The 22,182-nt window shown below is 41.7% G+C and overlaps 1 protein-coding gene across 1 annotated transcript in view; it reads left to right on the top strand.

Moving 5' to 3' along the window:
- The window catches only part of LOC123364512 (carbonic anhydrase 3-like), a 29,113-nt gene extending 6,931 nt beyond the window's left edge, over positions 1-22,182 (top strand). Inside the window, exons 3-7 of the mRNA XM_045006716.1 lie at positions 9,700-9,818; positions 11,951-12,043; positions 13,701-13,766; positions 15,800-15,955; positions 21,050-22,182. Coding sequence (XP_044862651.1) covers positions 9,700-9,818; positions 11,951-12,043; positions 13,701-13,766; positions 15,800-15,955; positions 21,050-21,169 — 554 coding nt within the window. The 3' untranslated portion in view covers positions 21,170-22,182. The remainder of the gene's footprint in view (positions 1-9,699; positions 9,819-11,950; positions 12,044-13,700; positions 13,767-15,799; positions 15,956-21,049) is intronic.

Here is a 22,182-nt window from a genome sequence, read left to right as displayed (position 1 = left end):
TTTCCTAGTCTGTTGCTTTAATGGTGTCTCCCCTCTCTTTGCATCCTTTCACTGGCTCCCCCTTCTCTATCTCATTAAATCTTGTTGTCTTAACTTTCAAGGCCTTTTATGACCTAATCCCACCATACCCATTGTAGTAGGAAGAGAGCCTGAGACATAAACCGTTGTATCAGAAGCCTGGTATGAGGCAGGACTTGTTCACAGAATCTAGCAAGAACAGGGCTGATACTGCAGAAATACACATTGCTAAGAAGTGCTAGTGCAAACACATCCCAATATCAAGTGGTACCAGAACATCCTGATATGGTTCAAAAACATTCCCCAAGGATAACAGGAACACACTGATAAGGTCAGGATGACAGTATGTAATAGAGATGTTTTGATCAAACCAACAGGTATAATGTGATAAGTGGTAACTAGCCATGTCAGGGGGCAGTAACTAGAATAACTATGTCAGAGAGGCAGTACTAACTTGTTTGTATTGGGGTATAAAGATGTATCTCAGAGGGAGTATCTTTGTCTGTCCTAAGGAGAAATGGAAAGTCCCACCATTCACTGAGTTGGTCCATTGTTATGGGCATACCCATATTAGTGGTCTGGTAGAATCTGTGGGATACTAGTACCATGCTTCATTGACAATAAATGTGGCCAGGTGCCTTCATCCCTTAACGGATCTTGTGGTCATTGGGCGGTTCACTCAAGTTCTGCCATGCCAGCTGTCTATGCAGGGCTGGGGCGGCACACAGAGGTAACACATACATGCAGCCAAACATTTATGATCTCTCTTTCATCATCAAGCTGTCGATACCTGCTACCAAATGGCTGAGACACCAGCCTCCATTGCCCGCTTGTTTAGTTTTTAAACAAGCACCTTCATACTTTCTCCCATGCTGCCCCTCATGCTTAAGAGGTGCTCCCCATAAACATTCACAAAGCTAATTCATTATCTGCCTTCAAAACACTTCTCCAAACTCTTCTTTTATGTGATGACTACCAAAAACTTGACAACGGTTAGTCTGCTGGTATGCTGACACCACTGCCTATCACCAATATTGTCTCATGATTTCCTTGTATTCCCTCTTCTGTCTGCATATATCTATTGTCTCTTGTCATACTTGGATTGAAAACTCCTTGGGGCAGGGACTGTCTTTTTGTTCTGTGTTTGTACAGTGCTTAGCCAGGTCCATGACTAGGGCTCCTAGTAATTACAGGTAAATACTTATTTATCTTTGCATAGCACTTCAAGGTTCTTTTATAAAAGGCTTTATATAACTGCAAATTATTTATGATGATTTATTTATGTATTACTGAAGTCAATAAGACTTACAAGAATTACACAGCTAAAGCCCAATACAATGCTTTCCTTATATATGCCAGTGGATATGGCACATGTCAACTAAAGACAAATGGCAAAGTTAAGCCTTTCACTTTGTGTTTAGCACATCTTTTATCTCTTGATATTCCAGCATGTCTGGTATTTAGCATTAATTTGAGATCAGCAGTGCTTATGCACAAGAGGATTTAAGAATTGTATTAATGTTAACTTTGAACCTCCATGATATTGTTGGAGGTCAGAACTTCAGTGCTTTTCTGACCCGGTCTTCTGGAACTGCAATAGATGTTTCGGTTATCAGCTTTCTGCCTCCGGAGTCATGGGCTGCATTCTTGCTTTAGGTCAAACATGAAAATGAATTTGGGAGCTTATTTTATACCAGTGTCTGCTCAAAACAGGCCCAGAATTGAAAGACTAGGTGTTTTGTGTAGTAAGTCAGGATTGATGTGTGCTGGAAAATGGTGTGAGAATCCCACTCTTTATTCTTCTGCATAGACAGTGCCATTTGTTCCTAAAGAACACCAAATTCACATATAAATAAACCCCTTATTTCTTTTGAGTGTTATCTTCCCTTTTTAACAGTTACTTAGAGAATTCCATTTAAAAATGTCAATGATGTAACTATGTATTGAAAACCTTTCAGAAAAGTGCTTACCTGACTTAATTAGCCACAATGACTGTGGGTGTACTGATATCTTCTGTTGCTCAATTGCTTATTTATTTATGGATTTTATAATGTATCATTGACACAATGAGCTGTAACATTTGCTCACAATATTGTGTCTTTGTTTTCTTGTAAAGCAACATTTTCTGTTTCGGGGAATAATGCCCCATTATGTTCCCTTGTGGGTTTTCACCTGGCCTTGTAGATCAGGCAACAGGCGAGTGTTTTAAAATATGTTTGCGAAGACAAACCTCCTCATGTCTATAATAAACAGGGCTGACCTTCTGTGCCAAACTGATTTTTGTCACCTGACCCTCAGTGAGACAAACCACACAGAGGAGTCTCTACTCACCTTAGTTGCATCCACCTGCACAGCATTGACCTTCACTGCCTAAGCCTGCCTCACTGACTTCACTGAAGACTGAAAAACTACACTGTTTTGATCCAAACTCTGCCTCTTGCTAGTCAGAAAACAGCTCCATGATGGATAACCACGAGGAGCACAGGAAATGGAGAGTCTCCACTCTATCAGGCATCTGTCTCTGCACACTCAGTTAGAGGCCTTGCATTGTGGCAGAGACCTCTTTTAAATAGGTGCTGGGAACACTAAATTTCAGGAAGCATCTTGGACTGTCTTATTCATTGAATATTTATTATCGTGGAGCCCAAAGGCCATATCCAAGATCAGGGTCCTACTGTGCTAGGCAATGTACAAATACACAGAATACGAACCAGTCACTGACCAAAATGCTGCAAGTACTTTCTCCATTGAACCCTCCTGGGCTGTTTCACTCCTAGAGAAATGCATCCAAATGGCATAGTTCATGTTGCTTGAGCCAAGCATCAGCAAACCTGAGGGAGTCACATTTTGACTGCTGTAGATCCCTCAATGTGGCTACAATGTTACTTCCTGAAGAATGGAGTGTGGGAAATTCCCAGAATCCAGAACTGATACATCAGGCCAAACACTCAGCTAAATGCTTAAAGAGAGTAAGGCACTCCTGAAGTGGACATCTCCGCCAACAAAAATGCTGGATGCCCAAACACCGTGAGAAAGTCTGTGAGCTATATTATTAAGCCTTTGCTTGCTATTTTCTGCAATCCCAGCTTGGAGACCATTAAAAGAAGCTGAGAGATATTGTTGGTATTTCAATCTAGACTGTTTGGAGACCCTCAGTTTAGCTGAGGTGTTTGTCCAATTTTAATTTTCCAGAAAAGTGTTTCTCATTAGGACAAAATAAATCCAAATCTTAGGGACAAAGGAATTGTGTGGATTATGTGCACTGAGGTGCAGAGGAACATTGTGGGTTCCCAGCTGTCCTTGTACTGAATATGACATTGCCCAGAGCTAGTCCAGAAGATGGGAAAGTGGGACATTCTCTTGGAACAGGAGGCTCCATTAGAGAATCATAGAATCATAGAATATCAGGGTTGGAAGGGACCTCAGGAGGTCATCTAGTCCAACCCCCTGCTCAAAGCAGGACCAGTTCCCAACTAAATCATCCCAGCCAGGGCTTTGTCAAGCCTGACCTTAAAAACCTCTAAGGAAGTAGATTCCACCACCTCCCTAGGTAACCCATTCCAGTGCTTCACCACCCTCCTAGTGAAAAAGTTTTTCCTAATACGTTAGACCAACTAGCAGGCCAGACTCACTGCTGGGTTAATAGTGCCCATGTAGAGCAAATATTAGAGAACTCATGGGTAGGAAAAGTCCTGCCCAAACCACTTGTGGTCCCTAATTGGACAATTCAGTGTTTCTAAGGCACAGTAATAGTGAAGTTTAAGAACAGAGGAGACATCTTCAGCTCTTTGGCAGGGATAGCCAACCTCAAGCCAAGCAGAAAGAAGACCAAGAGGATGCAGTATCCAACCTGTAAAAGAATTTTCAACCTTCACTTATCTGCTCCATCTCAAGGCAAGACTATTCACCAACTAGGAGATGTGATATCTGGGAAAGATAAGCACATTTTTCTTACTGACTTACAGAATAAGAGGTTGAAACTGGCAGAGTCCTTTAAATGCAGCCGCTCAACATTCACTTGCAGAGATTCTTTTCAACAGCCAAAGCAGACATTTTCAAAAGCAGGAATGCTAGGGTTTTGTGTTTGAACTTGGAAAAGGTTCAATCTTCTCCTATTAATGATGTGATAGACACCAGACAGGCTAAAATTATAGTTCAGCTCTAATCCAGTGCAGGGGGACCATTTTATATATAAACTTGGAGCTATTATTCTAGTGTGGTGGGGCGTACTTGCTCTGCTCTGGACAAGAAGGGGTTAACCTGCTGGGCATGCTCCAATTGCTGCTTCAGTATAAAAGGGAGCAGCCCAGCTCATTGTAGGCTGACTGCCAGAGAGGAAGGACACACCTCACAGGCTCCAGCCCAGGAGCAGATGGAACCCCAGACTGTGGGAGCCAGAGGTGCTGAGACCCAGGCAGATGCTCAGATACCTGTGGATACCCATGGGAAGCTGGAGCTGCCAGGAGCAGTGCAGGCTGAGGAACACAAAGATCTTGAAGACATCCAGACCACAGAACTGGGGAGAATGGTAGGAAGTAGCCTGGGGAACTTGACCGTGGACGGTGAACTGGATTTTGAGTCAGTGTGTTTCAGCCAAATCCCATCTGACTCAGTGGCATGCACACTTGCCACTACCAAGGCCCTGGGCCAGGAACCGGTGGAGAGGGAGGGCCCAGGTCCCCCTACCGTGGCTGCCAACCCCCCCTCCCCACCCCAGGTGGCAGTCCACTTTCCCAACTCTGCCCATTAGGCCACATAGCCCTGCTAAGGAGGGCAACCTTATTGACTCTGACCACTAGGCCACACAACTGTGCTGAGAAAGTCATCCATCCTGCCTGAGTGAGAGGAAAATTGTATTGACTCTAGCCAGTAGGCCATACAGCCTGAGCAAGAGGGTGATTGTATTGACTCTTGCTATGAGGCTGCACAACCATGCCGAGGAGGTCAGCCATACTGGCTGTGGCCACTAGGCTATATGGCCCGAGTGAGAGGGCGATTATATTGACTCCGGCCATTAAGCCGCACTGCCCTGACAGCAAGGGTGATCATATTGACTCTGGAACATTAGGCCACACTGCCCCGATGACAAGGGCAACCACATTGATTCTGGCCATTGGGACGTTCTGCCCTGAGGCTAAGGGCAGGCAGGCGAACTTAACTGCAGAGCTGTGACACCCTTGCCCTGCCCCAAAGAGGGACAGGGCATACGTGCCCTGTGACACCTAGTCTTAGTAGAAAAAATAATAGAAGGCCCAGTGTCTCATGGCTTTGAAGTACTGCCAAAGGAAAACTCTCATGGTGGCTGGGGAAACTCTATTTTCATGGTTCCTATGTCAGCTAGGAGATATAATTCAATCTTACATTCAAAGTCCTTGCAGTTTTTTATGAGTGCCCATCCATTTCTCATGGTCAACTGGAAAGACTTTAAATTCATGGTTTAAAAATGGGGTACTTTTGATGAAATAAGAGATTTAAACACAATCCTTGTCTTCATTCCTATGCATCCAAACTACTGGGAAATTTCAAGGCTCTGCTGGCAATTTGTATCAGTGAAGGTAATGGTGTTTGGTCTACGTGTTGCTATGAGCATGTTTATCATGGGGTCAGGATTAGTTATTCATCTTTCAGAGCCTCTGGGAGTGAAGAAATATATATGTATGTGTGTGTGTATATATATAGATATAGATATAGATATGTGTGTGTATATATATATATATATATATGTATGTATATATGTGTGTGTATATATATACACACATATTTATATGGCTAGATTGTGCAAACCTTATTCAGGAATAATTTTCTCCACACAAATAGTCCCATTGATATCATAGGGTCCATTCAAGGTCTGGTCCTTAGACAATATGTTGAATGTGGCAAGTCAGAGGAGTTCTTAATATGGCATATTTGCCCACACTATATCTGTTAAGGCCCCTTAAGGGTCTTTCTAGCTAAGAGATGGAAAACAACTATGGGAACAAATGGTCAATTTTTCAAAATGGCAAAAGGTTACTAGTGGGGTGCCCCAAGGCTCTGTACTAGGACCAGGGTTGTTTAATCCAAAAGAGGGAGTGAACAGTGAGGTGACAAAATTTGCAGAAAACTATTTCAATTAGCAGAGACTAGAGAAGACTGTGAGAAACTTCAGAGAGACTTAACACAGCTAGTAGAATAAAGAGCATGATGGCATTTGAAATTTACTTGGAAAGAGCAATATGACTAGATGATCATGATGGTTCTTTCTGACTTTAAAGTCTATGAGTCTATTGATGCATATCATTGGGTTCTAAATTAAAACCTAGGCATCATTGTGGACAGCTCAATGAAAACCTCTGTTCAGTATGTAGCATCAGGCAAAATCAGCATGCAAAATATGAGAATGCAACACGAACTGTTTGGAAAGTAATATTGGAGACATTATGATTGGTCTATTACTTAGAACTAGTAGAAACCAGATCAGCATGGATGACCACTATCCATAAAATCTGGACATAAAATTTGGAAATTTTATCTGCTCGACATATTCCAGGGTAAGAGAATGTGGTGGTAAATCCTCTCTTTGGAAGGAAGTGCTGTTGGACCCTGAAACATTCCTCATCTATGGGATACACAAAACTTTGAGATTCTGAAGATTCCCGTGCAAAAATATGGGAAGGATGCATTCTCCATTCCTTGGGCAGGCACAGAACTTCTCCACCTGTTTCTCCCCACTCCAGTACTCCACAAAGTTAAGGATTCTCCATGATCATATACCTGCTGCCGGGGAATCTTTGCATTCTGGAGGATTTCAGGTGCATGCCATCACATTCTTGCTTTCAGGTGGGAAAAGTGCAACCAACATATCCTACAATAGGGATTTTGTTTTGTGGGCAAAATCAAACACAGAAGGTAAAAACACCCTTGTGATATTGTCTCTTTAGCTAGAAATAGTCAAAAGGGACCTTTACTAGCATTGTCAAAATATGTACTGTTGCCTCTGTTTTCCCTGAAGTAAGTAGGATCAGAGAATTCGGAATGCTGACCACCCAAGCTGACTCAATACAGCTTAAATATAAATATTGTGGGGATGTGAATGTTTTACTAAATCACTTAGCCTCTATGGACAAATTCTAATGGAATATCAGAAACGCATCTGCAAAACTGGCATATCTCCTACTGTTGTATTTGTGCATCAGAGGGGTAGAATTGCATTTCCTAAAAATGAAGGAACCATGGAAGAAGAAATATCTCAAAGGTTGTGAATTTCTTCAGTGTTGGAGAACTATGACCCAAAAAGCTTGTCCTCCTGTCTTGCTTCATCTGATCATGGATGATAAAATTCAGAAGTCTGTGTCCCGTCCTGCTTAAAGAAGTATATTGGAAAGTCTCTGGATAGAAGAGATTGAGTAGACATCTTTTTTTGTTATAGTTGCAGGACCCTGAAAGCCAGTTTGGTCTAATGCAATCAAAGCTAGTCAAGAAAACCACAGACTTAGCTGTGTCTCCTTTTGGGCCCACTCACAGAGAGAAACAGCAGCAGCAGGGGGGATGTGACATCTCCAGAAAATTGTCCATAGCTCGCTGGCTTGATGACAGGACCTTTATAAAATGATCTTCATATGTGAAATGTTCAGCTTGGCAGTTTTGAATCTCGAGTACTAGAAGATGGTACTTTCCACAAGTGAAAATAATGTGGTATTATTCCATGATGTCTAAAAACAAGTTGCCTTCGATTTTAACAACAGGTAATTCTGTTTGAGGGGAATAGTAGCATATCGTTTCCCTCTCATCCCCAAATACTATATCAAGGGAGATGTGTATATGCTTCTTTCCCAACCTTAGGTCACATGCATTGTACTTAATCCTTTCAGCCTTTCTGACTGAAAGTAAGCCTCATCCCTTTCATTTCTCCCTCTTCAAGAAGAGGGCAGCTTCAAAGAATTTGGTACCAGTCCATACACTGAAACAAAATAAAGATTTTTTTTTTATTACTTTTGAGCCATATCTCCTCTGTGGACTTCATCTTTATTTTTTAGCCATTGGAATTTGGACCAAGTTTTTGGGAAAGGTATATCTGATAGGTATTTACATCAGAGACTGTCTATAAATACAGTTTATTTTCTAAACAAAGAAAAAAAAAAGATTTTCCCCCCATTGAGAGTATAGTCTTTTAGGTTCAAAATCAGTTACACTTAAGTTAAGCCATATTTACAGTTGAGAGAAGCAATGAGTTTTTTGGCACGAGGTTTTACAGCCTCACCTGGTGCAAGGATTAACAATGACTGGTGATCACTCCAAGTGACAACAACGTAAGGTAGTGGGGCAGAAAAGTGTGTGAACAGTGTTCCTGCACTTTTGACCTCACACACACTGTATATGCGAAGTCCCACCACATGGAGGACATCATTTTATACAGAAACTTGCTGAGATGGGGGGTTGATACTGGTGGGGCAGGATACACTGGTGGAAGTGGGGTACCTGCACTTAAAAAATCAAGGTTGCACCCCATTGACCTTCAAACAGGATAACTGGTTTTATAAATCTGTTTTATTGGAGAATTGATAACCTTGACAGCTGCTACTGATCCCACTGACAAACTGCCTGCAGTATTACATGTCTGAGAGACCACCTGAAAGGCAGATGGCCTCCTTCTGTATCCTTCAGATACTTTCTTTCTAGGACATTTCAGAAAAGAGCGGGCATGGACTTACTCCTTGTCAGATCCAGGGATGTAATTGTCTTTACCTGGTATGCCTTTACCATACGGACCCAATCCTGTGATCTGCAGATCCCTTGTAGAAGCTGTTTGAGCACCTTTAACTTCCATGAAAGTCAATGGGTATTGAGGATGCTCAGAGCCTGCAAGGATCAGACCTAAGCTAATAGTTGGAAAGTATGTAATTCATGATGATATCATAAAATACACGTACCTTGTTCTTTGTGGTCTACAAAGTAAAACCTTCCTATTGCTTGAAATAATGACTCATTATTATGGCTCCGCTGGTGATAATGTTGCCATGGTTATTACACATACTGAACTTTTTCAGAGAATAAGGTTTGTCTGAATGCTCAGTAACCACTTTTTAGCTCATCCATTTTTACCTTTTTTCTTCTGCTTTTTCTTCAGGAAATAGACCTTTCCTTAGAGATAACAAACTACGCTGTAAACATTGCTTGCAACATAGGTTAAAAAGCCATTACTGGTCTGGATCATAGGCAGGGCTTGTATGGCACCTCTAGGCCAGCAGCAGTACTAGGTGGCTCCTCTAGGTCAGTTTCACAGAGATTCCCATCAAATCCTCAGCATAAAATTGTGAATTCCATAACAGGACATTCACTGGCGAATGGTGAGCCATCCTAAGCACCCATCCTCCCCAAACTGTAATACATTCTGCCATGAGGGGAATGGGATCTGTTCTACAACTGGCATCCCATTCTGTGGTTTTACCCTGACTCATGGTCATTTCTATAGCTCTGAAATCAAATAGTGCTATATAGCCCAGTGAGAGGTAGATACAGACCCAAGCCTGCAAGGTGCTGAGTGCCCTGAACTCCCACTGAAATCAGCTGGAATTGCTGTAGGTGCTCAACACCTTCAAAATTTTGGACTCCTCTGTGGTAATTGTATACACCTCTATTTTGAATCAAAGCTTCTTTGAAAAGGTCTGTACCTAACATGTTAATGTGGATTGTCAATTTCAGTGGTGCGAGGTGGACCACTCCCAGGAACCTACAGGCTGCGTCAGTTTCACTTTCATTGGGGTTCCTCTGATGACCATGGCTCTGAGCACATTGTAGATGGAGTGAAATATGCAGCAGAGGTGGGATCTGTTTTTTCTATACACTAGCATATTGGGCAATACTAACCACTTTCCTTTTCAAGTATTTATTTGTATTTATTGATTTTGTATTAAATGTTATTGCTGTGACTATTCATAAATGTGCCCTGGGGTGAATCATTTCTGCCAACAAACACAGCTTTTCATAACAAAAATACACCCCACTCCCTGCCTGCCCCCTACCAAAACTGTCAATTTTTGTAAATATGCCCCATTCTTAAATTCACCATTTTCAGTGATCTTTTTGCAGCAAACATAACTTTGGTGGCCATATTTTATTTTTACTCAAACTTATTATATCATTTTTTGCTGGCTTTATTGGTCATTAGGAGGTTTTGGGATACATTTAATTATTTATAAAAATAAAGTTCCAGGATTTATTTTTTCAGATGCAAGGACATGTCTTTTATTACAAGGATATGTCAATTAGTTTAAAACTGGTGTGGTGGAGAATATCCTCTAGATTTTAACTATCAGTCTATTGTCAAGAATTGTTTTAAATAAATATTTGCTGCTATTTTGGTGTGAACACACAAACCACTAAGGGCTAAACTCACTGTAGTTAATGGCTGAGTTTGACCCAGTGTGTGTTCGGTGTGGGCTTAAGCTCTGATAGCAATAAATTAATAACAAACTCTGCCTTCTTTTCACATCCTACATGGGAGGAAGGGTAAGTCTCAAACTACCATGGAAACACCATGTTTTCTCTCTGAGGAGCCATGCAGCAGCCTGCTAGTGTTCTTTCCAACTCTGAAAGCCCGTACATGTCACATGTATATATTGTGCAGAGATATACCATGGCTCTGCACCAGCTCCCATCAAGAAGAAATGGTGGCAGATGAGATGCATATCATAGATCCCCTGGCCCAAAACTTTGTGTGGGAGCTGTGGGTGATTTTCCTCTTTCCTCCCTTTGCCTAGTAGCATCAGCCATGGTCCAGCTCCATGGGTATCCCAGTTACTACTAGTGGATTGAGTGGGAGCATTCTGTCCCCCCAAACTTCTGGTTTTAGTTCCATCAGGAAAAGCATTTTACTTTGCCTTTGTTTGCGGACTTAACCCCTAGGCCTTTACACAGAGGAGAAACAATATATGGAGTGAACAATGCTTTGCTGAATACAAGTGGAGGCTTTAGGCCATGTTGCTTTTATCCTAAACAATGATGCGAGTACCAACAGAGGAGTAAATAAAGAGCAATGTATTATATGCCACAGTCAGGGAGAGTGCTATTTTTGAAGTGGGCTGTAGCCCACAAAAGCTTATGCTGAAATAAATTTGTTAGTCTCTAAGGTGCCACAAGTACTCCTGTTCTTTTTACGTATACAGACTAACACGGCTGCTACTCTGAAATCTTTAAAATATGAGTGTACATTAGCTAAATTTAATGAAACTGCTGGATAACCTCATTGTGAATGAAGTCATATCATATTTGTATAATATGAAGATATGTCCAGATGCTGCATATATTCAGATACCCTGGTGATGGCCATGTTATTAGAAGCTAAATAAATAGATAGCAGTCCTCTGGAAGAATAAATAAAACATTATGCAAAATTTCCTTAACATTTAATATTGTAGACAGTAGAGATGAGAAAGAACTACAGGGTCACTTGGTCCATTCATTACCAGTGTAGGGGGTGGGATGGAAAGTAGAGCAGGAACTGCAGAACCATGGTTTATAAAGCACAAATACATTTTAATTTTTTTTAAAGAATTTCTTTAACCCGAAAATACAATTGAGATTAAACACATCAATGGATAACGCCTGCATTGCATGTGTGCATGTTACATGCATTTGTAAGCATCTCCTCTATTACATTATTTGATGAATTTCAAGCAAGTTTTATATTATTTTGTGCAGTCTCTCTATTCTAATTTTTATGCGTCATTTAAAACCAAAGCAGTTGACAAGCAATTGTTGCATAAAACACAAGCGTGTGGAAGAGCAGTAGAAGCAATAGGACATATTTATACATATTTTCTTTTGGGGGCCCAATTCTGCATTCCCTGTGCATTCAAAACTCAGCAGGATGCACAAGGAATGCAGGACTTGCCCTGTGACGGCTTTTGATTGCATAACAGTATTTATAACATTTACATTTCTTTGATTCAAGCTTCACTTGGTACACTGGAATCCGAAATATAGCAATTTTGCTGAAGCTTTGAAACAATCTGATGGCGTGGCTGTTGTGGGCATTTTTCTGAAAGTAAGTTTGGAAGTGTTCGTTCTTTATACTGTTGCATACCTGTATTCTTCTGCTAATTGCAGGAAAAAAAGTTCCTGTTGTACTTACTTCTCAGCAATATATCATTAGAGGATAGTATTCAGAATGATGCATACATTGGGATTATATTGGGCCTGGATCCATAGAAATTTAGTGCACTCACACCCATAAAACAGACTTTTAGCACCATCCCTAACGTTCAGTAGTGTGTGTCATACATGTACCTGAATAAGAGTAATTTTATCTGCAGTCTGTATCCGTTTGCTACATCCACAACACTGAGACTATGTTTTGATGGGGAGTGAGGGAACCCAGGGTGCATTTTCTCCTCCTCTCTGGGTGCAGTATCAATAGCAGGTATCTGCTCAGTAGCAATCAGCTGTGCAGCGTTACACACTGAATGACAAAGATTTCTCTTAAAGAATCTGCCTTAATCTTACCCTGACAAAAACATGCTAAAAACCAGGGACACTTCTTCCACTGCTCATTGCAACCTGTCCCACAGCCACCCCCATCAACAGAGTTTTTCATCTGACCTCAGCAATATATGCAATGATTTCTCATTAAGTGTGTATAGGGATCATGATAAAAACCTTCTCACTGTTCAGGTCCAAAGTTTTATTCATAGATTCTAAGCCCAGAAGGGACCACCGTGATCATGTAGTCTCACCTCCTTTGTAACACAGGCCAGAGAACTTCCCTGAAATAATTCCTGTTTGAACGAGAACATATATTTTAGAAAAAAAATTCACAAGTACTTGTGGGTCACCAAAACTGCATTTTCAGCAAATAAATTATTCACTGAAGATATTTCATCCAGTTCTAGCGATCCTAGACTGAGTCATGGTGTCTTCTCTGATGCCATACTTCAATGGATGTTTGGTTTATGTGACGCCTGCAGAACGAGGGCCAAGAGGAGGTAGTTTAAGAAGGGCAAATTTACATTACTGGTGACATGAACCATGTTGTAACCCATTCTTCCAGAGATGAGAAGCTACATTAGTGTTAGACTGTGCTGCTATCCTCTCCTGAAGTATCAAAAGGCATAATATAGTATTTCTTTACAATTTACGTGAGATCAGATCCTTTGCAAAGATATCAGCTTTCCACTTATATTTTCCCTGCGTACTCAGTTTAGCATGTAGTTTTATTCTTTAATAATGTCAGGCTACTGCATAAGAGCTAAAGCATGCATTTGGTAAGAAAATTATCACCAAATTGTATATTATATGCTAAAGAAATGATACATTTTCTATTTGTTATAAGTAAAAAATTGTGTGAGATGTGAAACTAATTTACTTCTAATCATCAGAATTTCTTCTTTTGCATCCCACCCTGTCCCCACTCAAATCAGTGGGAATTATACTGGCCACTTCAATTGGAGCATGACTGAGCTTTGTAGGTAGTTTTGGCAAACACTACTGTAATGAAAAATCAATAAATTTATTCTTGTATTATTCTGGGTGTTTTTTCCCTCCATCAGGAGTAATGTTTTGTTGTTTTTCAGTACAAAATGGTTAGAGAATGTTAATTGACAGAGGGATGGGTCAAGTAACATTTTTCATGCAGTCGTGAGATATGAAGGAGAACAAATTCAGCTGGCATATCTACTGTTCAATTTATGCTTTCTGCATTACAGGTAGGAAAAACTCCCAAACCAGAGATGAAGAGAATTCTTGAAGAAATAGATAATATTAAGACAAAGGTAACAAAATAGTTTTTATTTTATTAGGTTAACTGAGTAGCTTCAATAGCAAGAACCAGAAGGCCAGATTTGCTAGTCTGCTCTAGCTGCTTTGCATTGTTCCAGCAACACATAGCAGCCAGAGCATTCTGGTGACTAAGGTCCAGAATATCGTCTCTTCTTTAAGGAGAAATGTAATTCCTCCTCTCACTTCTCTAAGGTCCCTCATTGACTTCAATGGGCTTTCGATCAACCCTTAAATGCACAGTTGCCAGGCAGCCCTCACTGATATCAGCACAAATATCATTGAAAATTCTATCAGAAACTGTTTTTCAAATTAATTAATTACCTAAGGGCCTTATATAGGCAGAACTCCCACAGAAGAGATCTCAGGTCTGGTCTACACTACGGGGAGGGGGGGGGGTGTCGAACTAAGGTACGCGTCTTCAGCAACGCAAATAGCGTAGCTGAAGTCGAACTACCTTAGTTCGACTGACTTACCCGTCCAGACGCGGTGGGGTCGAACTCCGCGGCTCCAAGGTCGACTCCGCCACCGCCGTTTGCGGTGGTGGAGTTCCGGAGTCGACCGGAGCACGTGGGGAGTTCGAACTATTGCATCTTGATTAGACGCGATAGTTTGAACTCCAAGAAGTCGAACTCACCGCGTCGACCCGCGCGGTAAGTATGGACCTACCCTCAGTTGCATAAGAATTACAGTATCAGGCCACTTACTTAACACTGGAAGTAAATGCAACCACTAGATGTTTCCTAAAAATATTAGTCTGTGACCAACATTGGGGTCCATTCTAATTCTGTTAAAAGTAAATTCACTCTTCACTGTACATCCGACATTGGCATGTCACCCACCTATTTGAGAGAGCTCAGTTCTGCAAGTTGCTGAGTGCTCTGCAATTCAGCAAAGCACTTAAGTCTGTGCTTAACTTTAAATGCATGAGTAGCGCAATTCACTTGCGGCGTGAAGTCCTGAATCCCTCCACTGGCTCCCCATCTCCATCACCTCAACTTTAAAGTTCTTTCTCTTCTCCTCTAATCCCTACCATAATTCTACACTAAGGACTGTGGCGGCGGTGGAGCATCCACCGAAATGCCGCTGAATTTCTGCGGCGTTTCAGTGGCGCCGCCTCTCGATGACGCCACTTGCCGCCGACGTTGGGGACCCGTGTTCTACCTCTTCCTAATTAACCAATCCTGAGTCCTTTATTACCCTCTCTTTCCCTCCCTGCTCTGCCAAAGACAACAGCCTTAACACTCCATTCATTTCTTTCTCCCATACACACCTCTGTGTGGGACACCTCACTACTGCAACTAAAAGTTCTTGAGAAAGTTAACAAATGATTGAACACAGTGAGCTAATATGGTAAAAAGACAGAAGTGAAGCTAGCCCCGTTACATGGCATCTGAGATTCCCTAACTTTGTCAGATTTTACACCTTGTTTTAGTAACAATGGATGCATAGATGTTCAGTTTTGGCTAGTGAAATCTAGTCACCGTGCATACATCAAAGCAATGCAGAAGTGGGGTGTAGCTATTTAAATAGTTCAGGAAAAGCAGAGAAAGATAAGAGCATGGGCTAGGGAATTAAATACAAATAAATACATGGTACCTTGAATTACATTTGTTACACTTATTTTTTCTTGGCAAAGTATAAATCTCAACAAGGCTACTTATTTATGTATAGGACAAGTTAGTGCAAAATATTTTGGGCATAAATATTTCATGCACAATTATAATTGCTAGGTGAACATACATTATGGTGATAAGAGTTTGTCAGATGTTTCATCCTTTATTTATAGCTGTAGACACCTTAATAAAGCGCATCTTATTTTACTTACATGGAAAATCTCAGCCTTGGGCTAGTGGTCATTTCTAGAAAAGTAAATTGTAGGGCAAATGTTAGAAAGGAGGGGAAAGTTAATCTGTTACATCATGCTGGATGGTCCATTAATTATGCCATGGAAACTTGGGTCTCTCTTTAAGAAAGATTTGTGTCTCCACTATTGTTATTAAAGAGACTTCTCTTTCATTTATTTAAGGGGAAAGAGGCTCCTTTTCAAAACTTTGATCCATCAATTCTTTTCCCTAAATCTCGGGACTATTGGACCTACCATGGCTCCTTCACTACACCTCCTTGTGAAGAGTGCATTACCTGGATTCTTCTGAGGGAGCCTATTGAAGTCAGCCCAGACCAGGTAAACTTCAGCCGGACATTAACTTCCCTATTGTCATGGTTCTTTCATAATTTGAGATTATTTATTTACACACCATTCTGACCTTACGCTTTCAATAAAGAAAACTCCCATTGGAGTCAGTGGGAAATTTCATGAATAAAGACTGAATTAAAACAGAGTGAAAGCTGAATTTCAGGATTGGGCCCTTCTATTAGGCTTCATTAGGAACACCATTGGGACTCTGAAAAGAGCTGCATAGAACTCCGTCTTTCCCTGGGCCTGCCACCACATATAGCCACCCAACCCATGAGCCCCACTTCCCAGTCCAGTGGTCCCCAACCTTTTTCATCTGGTGGGCGCCAGTTGACGAGCCACGGAGGACCATGGCAGCGGATGAGCATCCGCCGAAATGCCGCCAACAAGCAGCAACATCAACAGGCGTTGCTGCTGACAAGCACCCCATTTGGCGGCATTTCAGCGGTGACGCCTCTGGCTGATGATGCTTGTCGGCAGCATTTCAGCAGATGCTCGTCCGCTGGCCAGTACGCGGGTGCACTCAGAAGCCCCGGCGGGCACCATGGCGCCCGTGGGCACCGTGTTGGAGACCCCTTTCCCAGTCTCTATATAATTCTAGTGCCAGCAGGTGGCAGCAGAGATTGAAATCCCTAGCTATCTTCTTCATTTGGAAAATTGTTGGTTCCTCCTCTTGGCTTCCTATGCCATGTCCGTGGGAGGAGACAAGTCACCAGACTTGGAGTTTCATAAATCAGTGAAGTTGTAACAGGCTGGGGCCTGGGAGTGCTCACGGAGGAGGAGGGGGTGACTAGGAACTGAATGTGAGAGTTTTGGGCTATATGGAGGGGACTGATTGTAGGCAGGGTACAGTGGATTGAAAGAGAAAAGGGAGTTCTCACCACATCGGCCAAGGAGGAGTGGTAGTTCTCCCTTTCCTCTCTGTCTGCTCTTTCCTTACTTTAATCCCTGATTGTAGTAGATGGAGCTGGATGTGACTCACACACATAGGGTGACTAGACAGCAAGTGTGAAAAATCGGGATGGGGAGGGGGGTAATAGGAGCCTATATAAGAAAAAGCCCCAAATATCAGGACTGTCCCTATAAAATCGGGACATCTGGTCACCCTACACACATGTTATTTCACATAGGAAATTGCAAAACCTAAAGCCTGCACTGCTCATACAACAAGCTTATCAAAATTTAAGCAACTAATCTAGATACTTCTGCAGTGTGATAAATCAGTAGAACATTTTGATGCATGTAACAAAAGTTATAGTTACGTATGTTTACACCATTTAAATTCTAAAGGGTTCTTCAGTTAAAGCTGGTTGGAAAAAATGCAATGAAACTTTTTATTGGAATTTGCCATTTTGTTGAAATCTAAACAAATGGCAGAGACGGTTTAATTTTGATGCAGTTTTGACAGAACCCAGGCAGGGTTCCAATGGAATCCTGCCTGTCTCACAGGTTTCAAACCCTGCTTGGTTTTCAGCCAGATTGCCTGCCTGGCTTCTTGGCAACCTGCCTGGTCACGTGCTGGAGACCCAGTTCCTCAGAAGCCTGCCTAGAGGGCTGACTGGGAACTGAGATCCTGGGATAATGGGAGACCTGGCTTGCAGGCTCACAGTTCCTCAAAAGCCCATGGTCCCCTGCTCCAGGACAGCCCAACAAATATATCACCTCAAGATCTGTGGCCCCGGGGCAGCATCCCAAAGAGACTGCCCCAAGCCCGTGCTCCATTTCCTTTCTCAGAGAATTTTTAAATGTTTGGTTTTCATTTCCAAACTAAACCAAATTTCAAAAACTTGCATTAATTTCTATGTAAAAGGTACATTTCTGGAAATTTTCTTGGCTAAATTCTAGTAGACAGAAGTGGTAACTTCAGGTGACCTTCATTTCTCTGAGCTGAAGGCTTCATACCCACAATGATGGTCTTTGAGGAGAAATAAATATATTTGTACATTTCCACCCCCACTTAAATGGTAGAAATCTTATAAAAATTACCATGATCCTTTTGGTGATCTCATGTGTAAAGATCAGTTTTCTAATCTAGGATTGTTCCTATATTCAGCAGTCCACAATTTATGAGTGTCCCAAATTTCAAGACTCTAGCTCAATAGGAAAATGAAAATTAGGAGTCAGTGAGTGACATATTACACAGGTATGTATTAGATTATACATATGTATTTACATATGTAAAACTTCTCATCCTAGAATCTCAAGGTGCTTTTGTTATATGGTACAAATAAGCCAGAGCAGGCATCTTTGACACTACATATAGATTCTGGTTGGCATTAGTATATCACACAACAATTTAATTTCTAAATTCTGACCTGATATTTTTGTGGCTGCTTATTATATGAAAAATGGACTAAGCGGAGTACAGTGAGATCACTAGTACTGAGGGCTGACTTGAACCTTACTCTCAAAGGTTAAAGCTAACACAAGCTCCTGCATGACTATATTTACATAGCTCATTCAAATACAGAGTTGGTCTGGAGGTCACTTCCCTATTTTTCCCTATTTATACCAAAATATAAAGTTATTAGATATTTGAAAGCTTCTCCTTGCATGCAAAATGCAAATTGGCTCTGGTCAGCTTTCCTGGCTCAACAACGCAAGTCTAGTTAGAGCCTCATTACTAACTCTGCTATTACATTACAGGGGATCATGTTCGGGTTTATTTGGAACTCCGATGAAGGCATAGCTATTAGTGAACAGCTCTGTATTGCATCAGCAATAAAAATATCAACTTCCTCTTCTTCCCCCACTTTAAGGGTTGAGCTTAGTGTGAAATTCATTTAGAATGTAACAGCTACATGCTGAATCATTGATCCAACTCCATCTGATGGGTTTCTGATCACTGCTATATTCAGACAATGCTCTTCCTTCTAAATGCTGCCAGTAGCAGGTTTTAGACAAGGCATTAATTGTTCTCCCAGTAGCCAGCAGGGCCTGTGTGTAACCTGCAAGGGAGCGCCTCTGGAGAGCCTGACCATTTCAAAAAGTGGATAATCAGTACTTGTAGCTGGTGCTTTGTTGTTTATTTGGGGTTATGCTGCTTTACAGACAGAATTATTAGTAGTGATATTTGTAGTAGTGCCAAGGAGCCCCAGTCATGGATCAAGGCCCCACTGTGCTGGGAGCAGCATGAACACTGAACAAAATGACAGTCCCTGCCCCAAAGGGCTGACAGTGTAAGTGACCATCACCTGAGAGAAGTTCACAGGATCAGACCCGTAAAGATCTCTAATCCTAGAAACCTGCTAACATTCAGACTTGCTGACAGTAATTGTTGTAAGTGCTAATTCCTTTGCCAAAGAGGCCAAGATTGTTCTCCTTCTGTATGGCTGGAACACTGAGGGCTGAATTGTCCAGTGTGCAACTGGTGCACCTGGAAAGATGTGCTCACCCCATATGCATTAGGCTCTGAGCCATTACCCAATCCACTCTTTGTTAGTGTCTTATTTCTACAACATCCTTGGTGTGCATGCAACTTTACAGCAAATGCATATACAAACACCCATTGGTGCACTCCAGTGTGCGGGGGATGCAGCAGGAGAGGGTTCCTTTGAAAGTAGGGCTCTTTGGGTGCAGAGCCAGAGAACGTTATCAAGTCCTGAAGAGTACTTGGAAAATGCTGCTTGTGGCATCACAAAAAGAGAGGTTAACCCTGGATTTTTAATTTTTTCAGCAAAAAAGAAACAAACTGAAGATCCTGCTTCTAACCCATCCAAAGCATTGCAGGAGGCAGCATCCTACTTAATAATATTGCTGTCACTAGTACTGGGTCTTCCTACTATACCACAGCAGGATATAGTCTGTGCCTCAGCTTGCTACTGAAGCAAAGGATTTGTTGGAAAATCCAGCCCTAAGGGCTTCTCACAAAGGACCAAATCCTGGCACCTCCCCTGCAACCTCTGAGGACTCAATTGCTGGGACCAAATGGTGCAGTTCTTGTGCTAAAAGGGAGGGGACAGGATTTGGGGCCCCTGCATAAGTGGTCCACACCCCTTGCATGTCACAGAACTCTGCAAATCAGTGCTCCCTGCACCCCATCACATTGAGCCTGGGGGCGAGACTGAGCTGGAGAATACAGGCGTGGAACTGGATCTATCCACTGTATCTGTCTGTCTGTCCATCTATCTCCTGTCGATATTTATAGAGTGTTGCTGTGTTATCTAGGCAATGGATCCCCAGGCCATTTTATCCCATAGATGGTAGCACACTGGCCACGAGGGTTACTGCAGCCACTGTGGCTCTGTGGGTTTAGGGGAAACATTTCTTCTCCCCCAGCCCTAGTGAGAGCCTCAGTGCATAACCCAGTCACTCCAGCGACATTCTGGCTAAAGCACTGTCATCAAAGGTCAGAATTCACCAGCGCAATTTCAAACTGAGCTTTTCATTTTGGTACAGCTACTCACTGTGTATTTCCCTTTTATACTGTAGCAGGCAGATTTCTCATGGAATGGAAAACACATGCCTCTGTTCTCTAAAATAGAATTACATTCCTTCATTGGAACAAAACCGTGGTAAACCACTCTTGCTTTTTCACCAACCTAATAAGAAAGCCGTACATTCTGAACATAGGATACAGTGAGCCATGAGGTCCATGATGGATTTATGTTTCAGATTAAAAATCCAGCTGATGAACTTTTCACTGCCTTTTGAAAATATTAACTAAGTACTCTGCAGGCAAGCTGTCACCATGATTTCTGTCATCCCTTATACTCTGACCCTGCCTCTCTGATCATGAAGGGTAATTTCCATTGCAGTTCCACAGCACAAGGGGCACACATGGGCTGCCTATCCCTTGCGCATCATAGAGCTCCTCAAGGAAAGGATGTGAGGCGATGGGTCATGAAGAAGCCAGGCATGTTCAGAGGATCCACTGCCATAGAGATTTACTGTGTAAGGATCCCCAGAGGCTATTCCAGCCATTAGGCTGCAGTAGTCTCCATGCAGTTGCTCCTGTTACTTTGTAGGGAGATTTCCCCCCCAACACCCAGTGGTTGGCCCAGCTAGTTGGTCTAGGCATTATGTCCTGGATTTGCCCCTAAGTGAATTCCATATTGACATTTTAATTTTGCTTCCTTGCAGATGGCAAAGCTCCGTAGCCTTTCCATCAATGCTGAGACAGAACCTGCTCGCCCCATGGTGGATAACTGGCGCCCTCCTCAGCCTCTGAAGGGAAGGGTGGTGAAAGCCTCTTTCCAATAAAATCTGTACTAAAATTGGGTGTCTTCAAGTGAGGAAATTCCTACATCCCAAAGCCTAGTTAGCTTTGTGCTCTCTACTGCTCTTCCTTTGGAGGCAGATCTGTGTTTCTGATTCTGAAATGCTGAGTAATGAAATGTCGTGGATCAATTAATCTAATGTTGAGAGGTCAAAAATGACTTGAGGCAAACTCTAACCTTAACATGAAAATGTGGAATCTGTGTCTGGATCTCAATAACAACTCTGTTAGCTTTAGCAGTACTATTTTTATGGATATTTCTAAGGAAGAAAAAATGTATAATTACTAATGGCTAGAAAAGGCATTTTCCCACTATCCTTATGTTCTTCAGTGCTCACCTTTTTCAAGACCATAGAGGTTTCCAACTAACAGAAACAATGTCATCTGAATTTAAAATAGGCAATATGGGTCAAATTCTATTTTCGATTGTACTAATGTAATCCAGTGGGAACTCCTGTGTGTAACTGAGGGCAGAGTTTTGGCCTTTGTATTCATATAGAACTGTGGAGAGTACAGAGACTCACTAAATTCCCATAGATAATTAAAGCAAGTTAAGATTTTAACAAACTGAAAGGTTAATATTGTACAGTTTTATTTTGAAAATTGAAATCAAGATGTTAGATCAAACTAAGAGTATAGAATTATAGGCCTTCTTGATGGATGAAGGTGGATAGATTCTGTAGAAATCCCTTTAGCATCCTAAGAGTTATTTCACTTCCATTTTTAATAACATTTTCCTTACATGTCTCAAGGCCAAATTTTGCCCTCATGCACATATGTATTTGATCCTGAGGTCACTGACATTTGTGTGCAAGTATCCAAGACCAGAATTTAATTCAATATCTAAAAGCAATTGACTGCTATGTTCTTTTACTTTGCTGTTGGACTTATCTTATGGTAGCAAAAGCAATGAAACAGGACTGCATGACTGCACTTGAAGTAACAGCACCACTTCTGTCTTAGGACAACCAACACTAATAAATACTCTTAAATAAGA

This window comes from Mauremys mutica, chromosome 2, assembly GCF_020497125.1.
Source record: "Mauremys mutica isolate MM-2020 ecotype Southern chromosome 2, ASM2049712v1, whole genome shotgun sequence".
Lineage (NCBI taxonomy): Eukaryota > Metazoa > Chordata > Testudines > Geoemydidae > Mauremys > Mauremys mutica.
The sequence above is the reverse complement of the archived record's forward strand: the minus strand, read 5'-3'. Positions and strand labels throughout refer to the sequence as shown.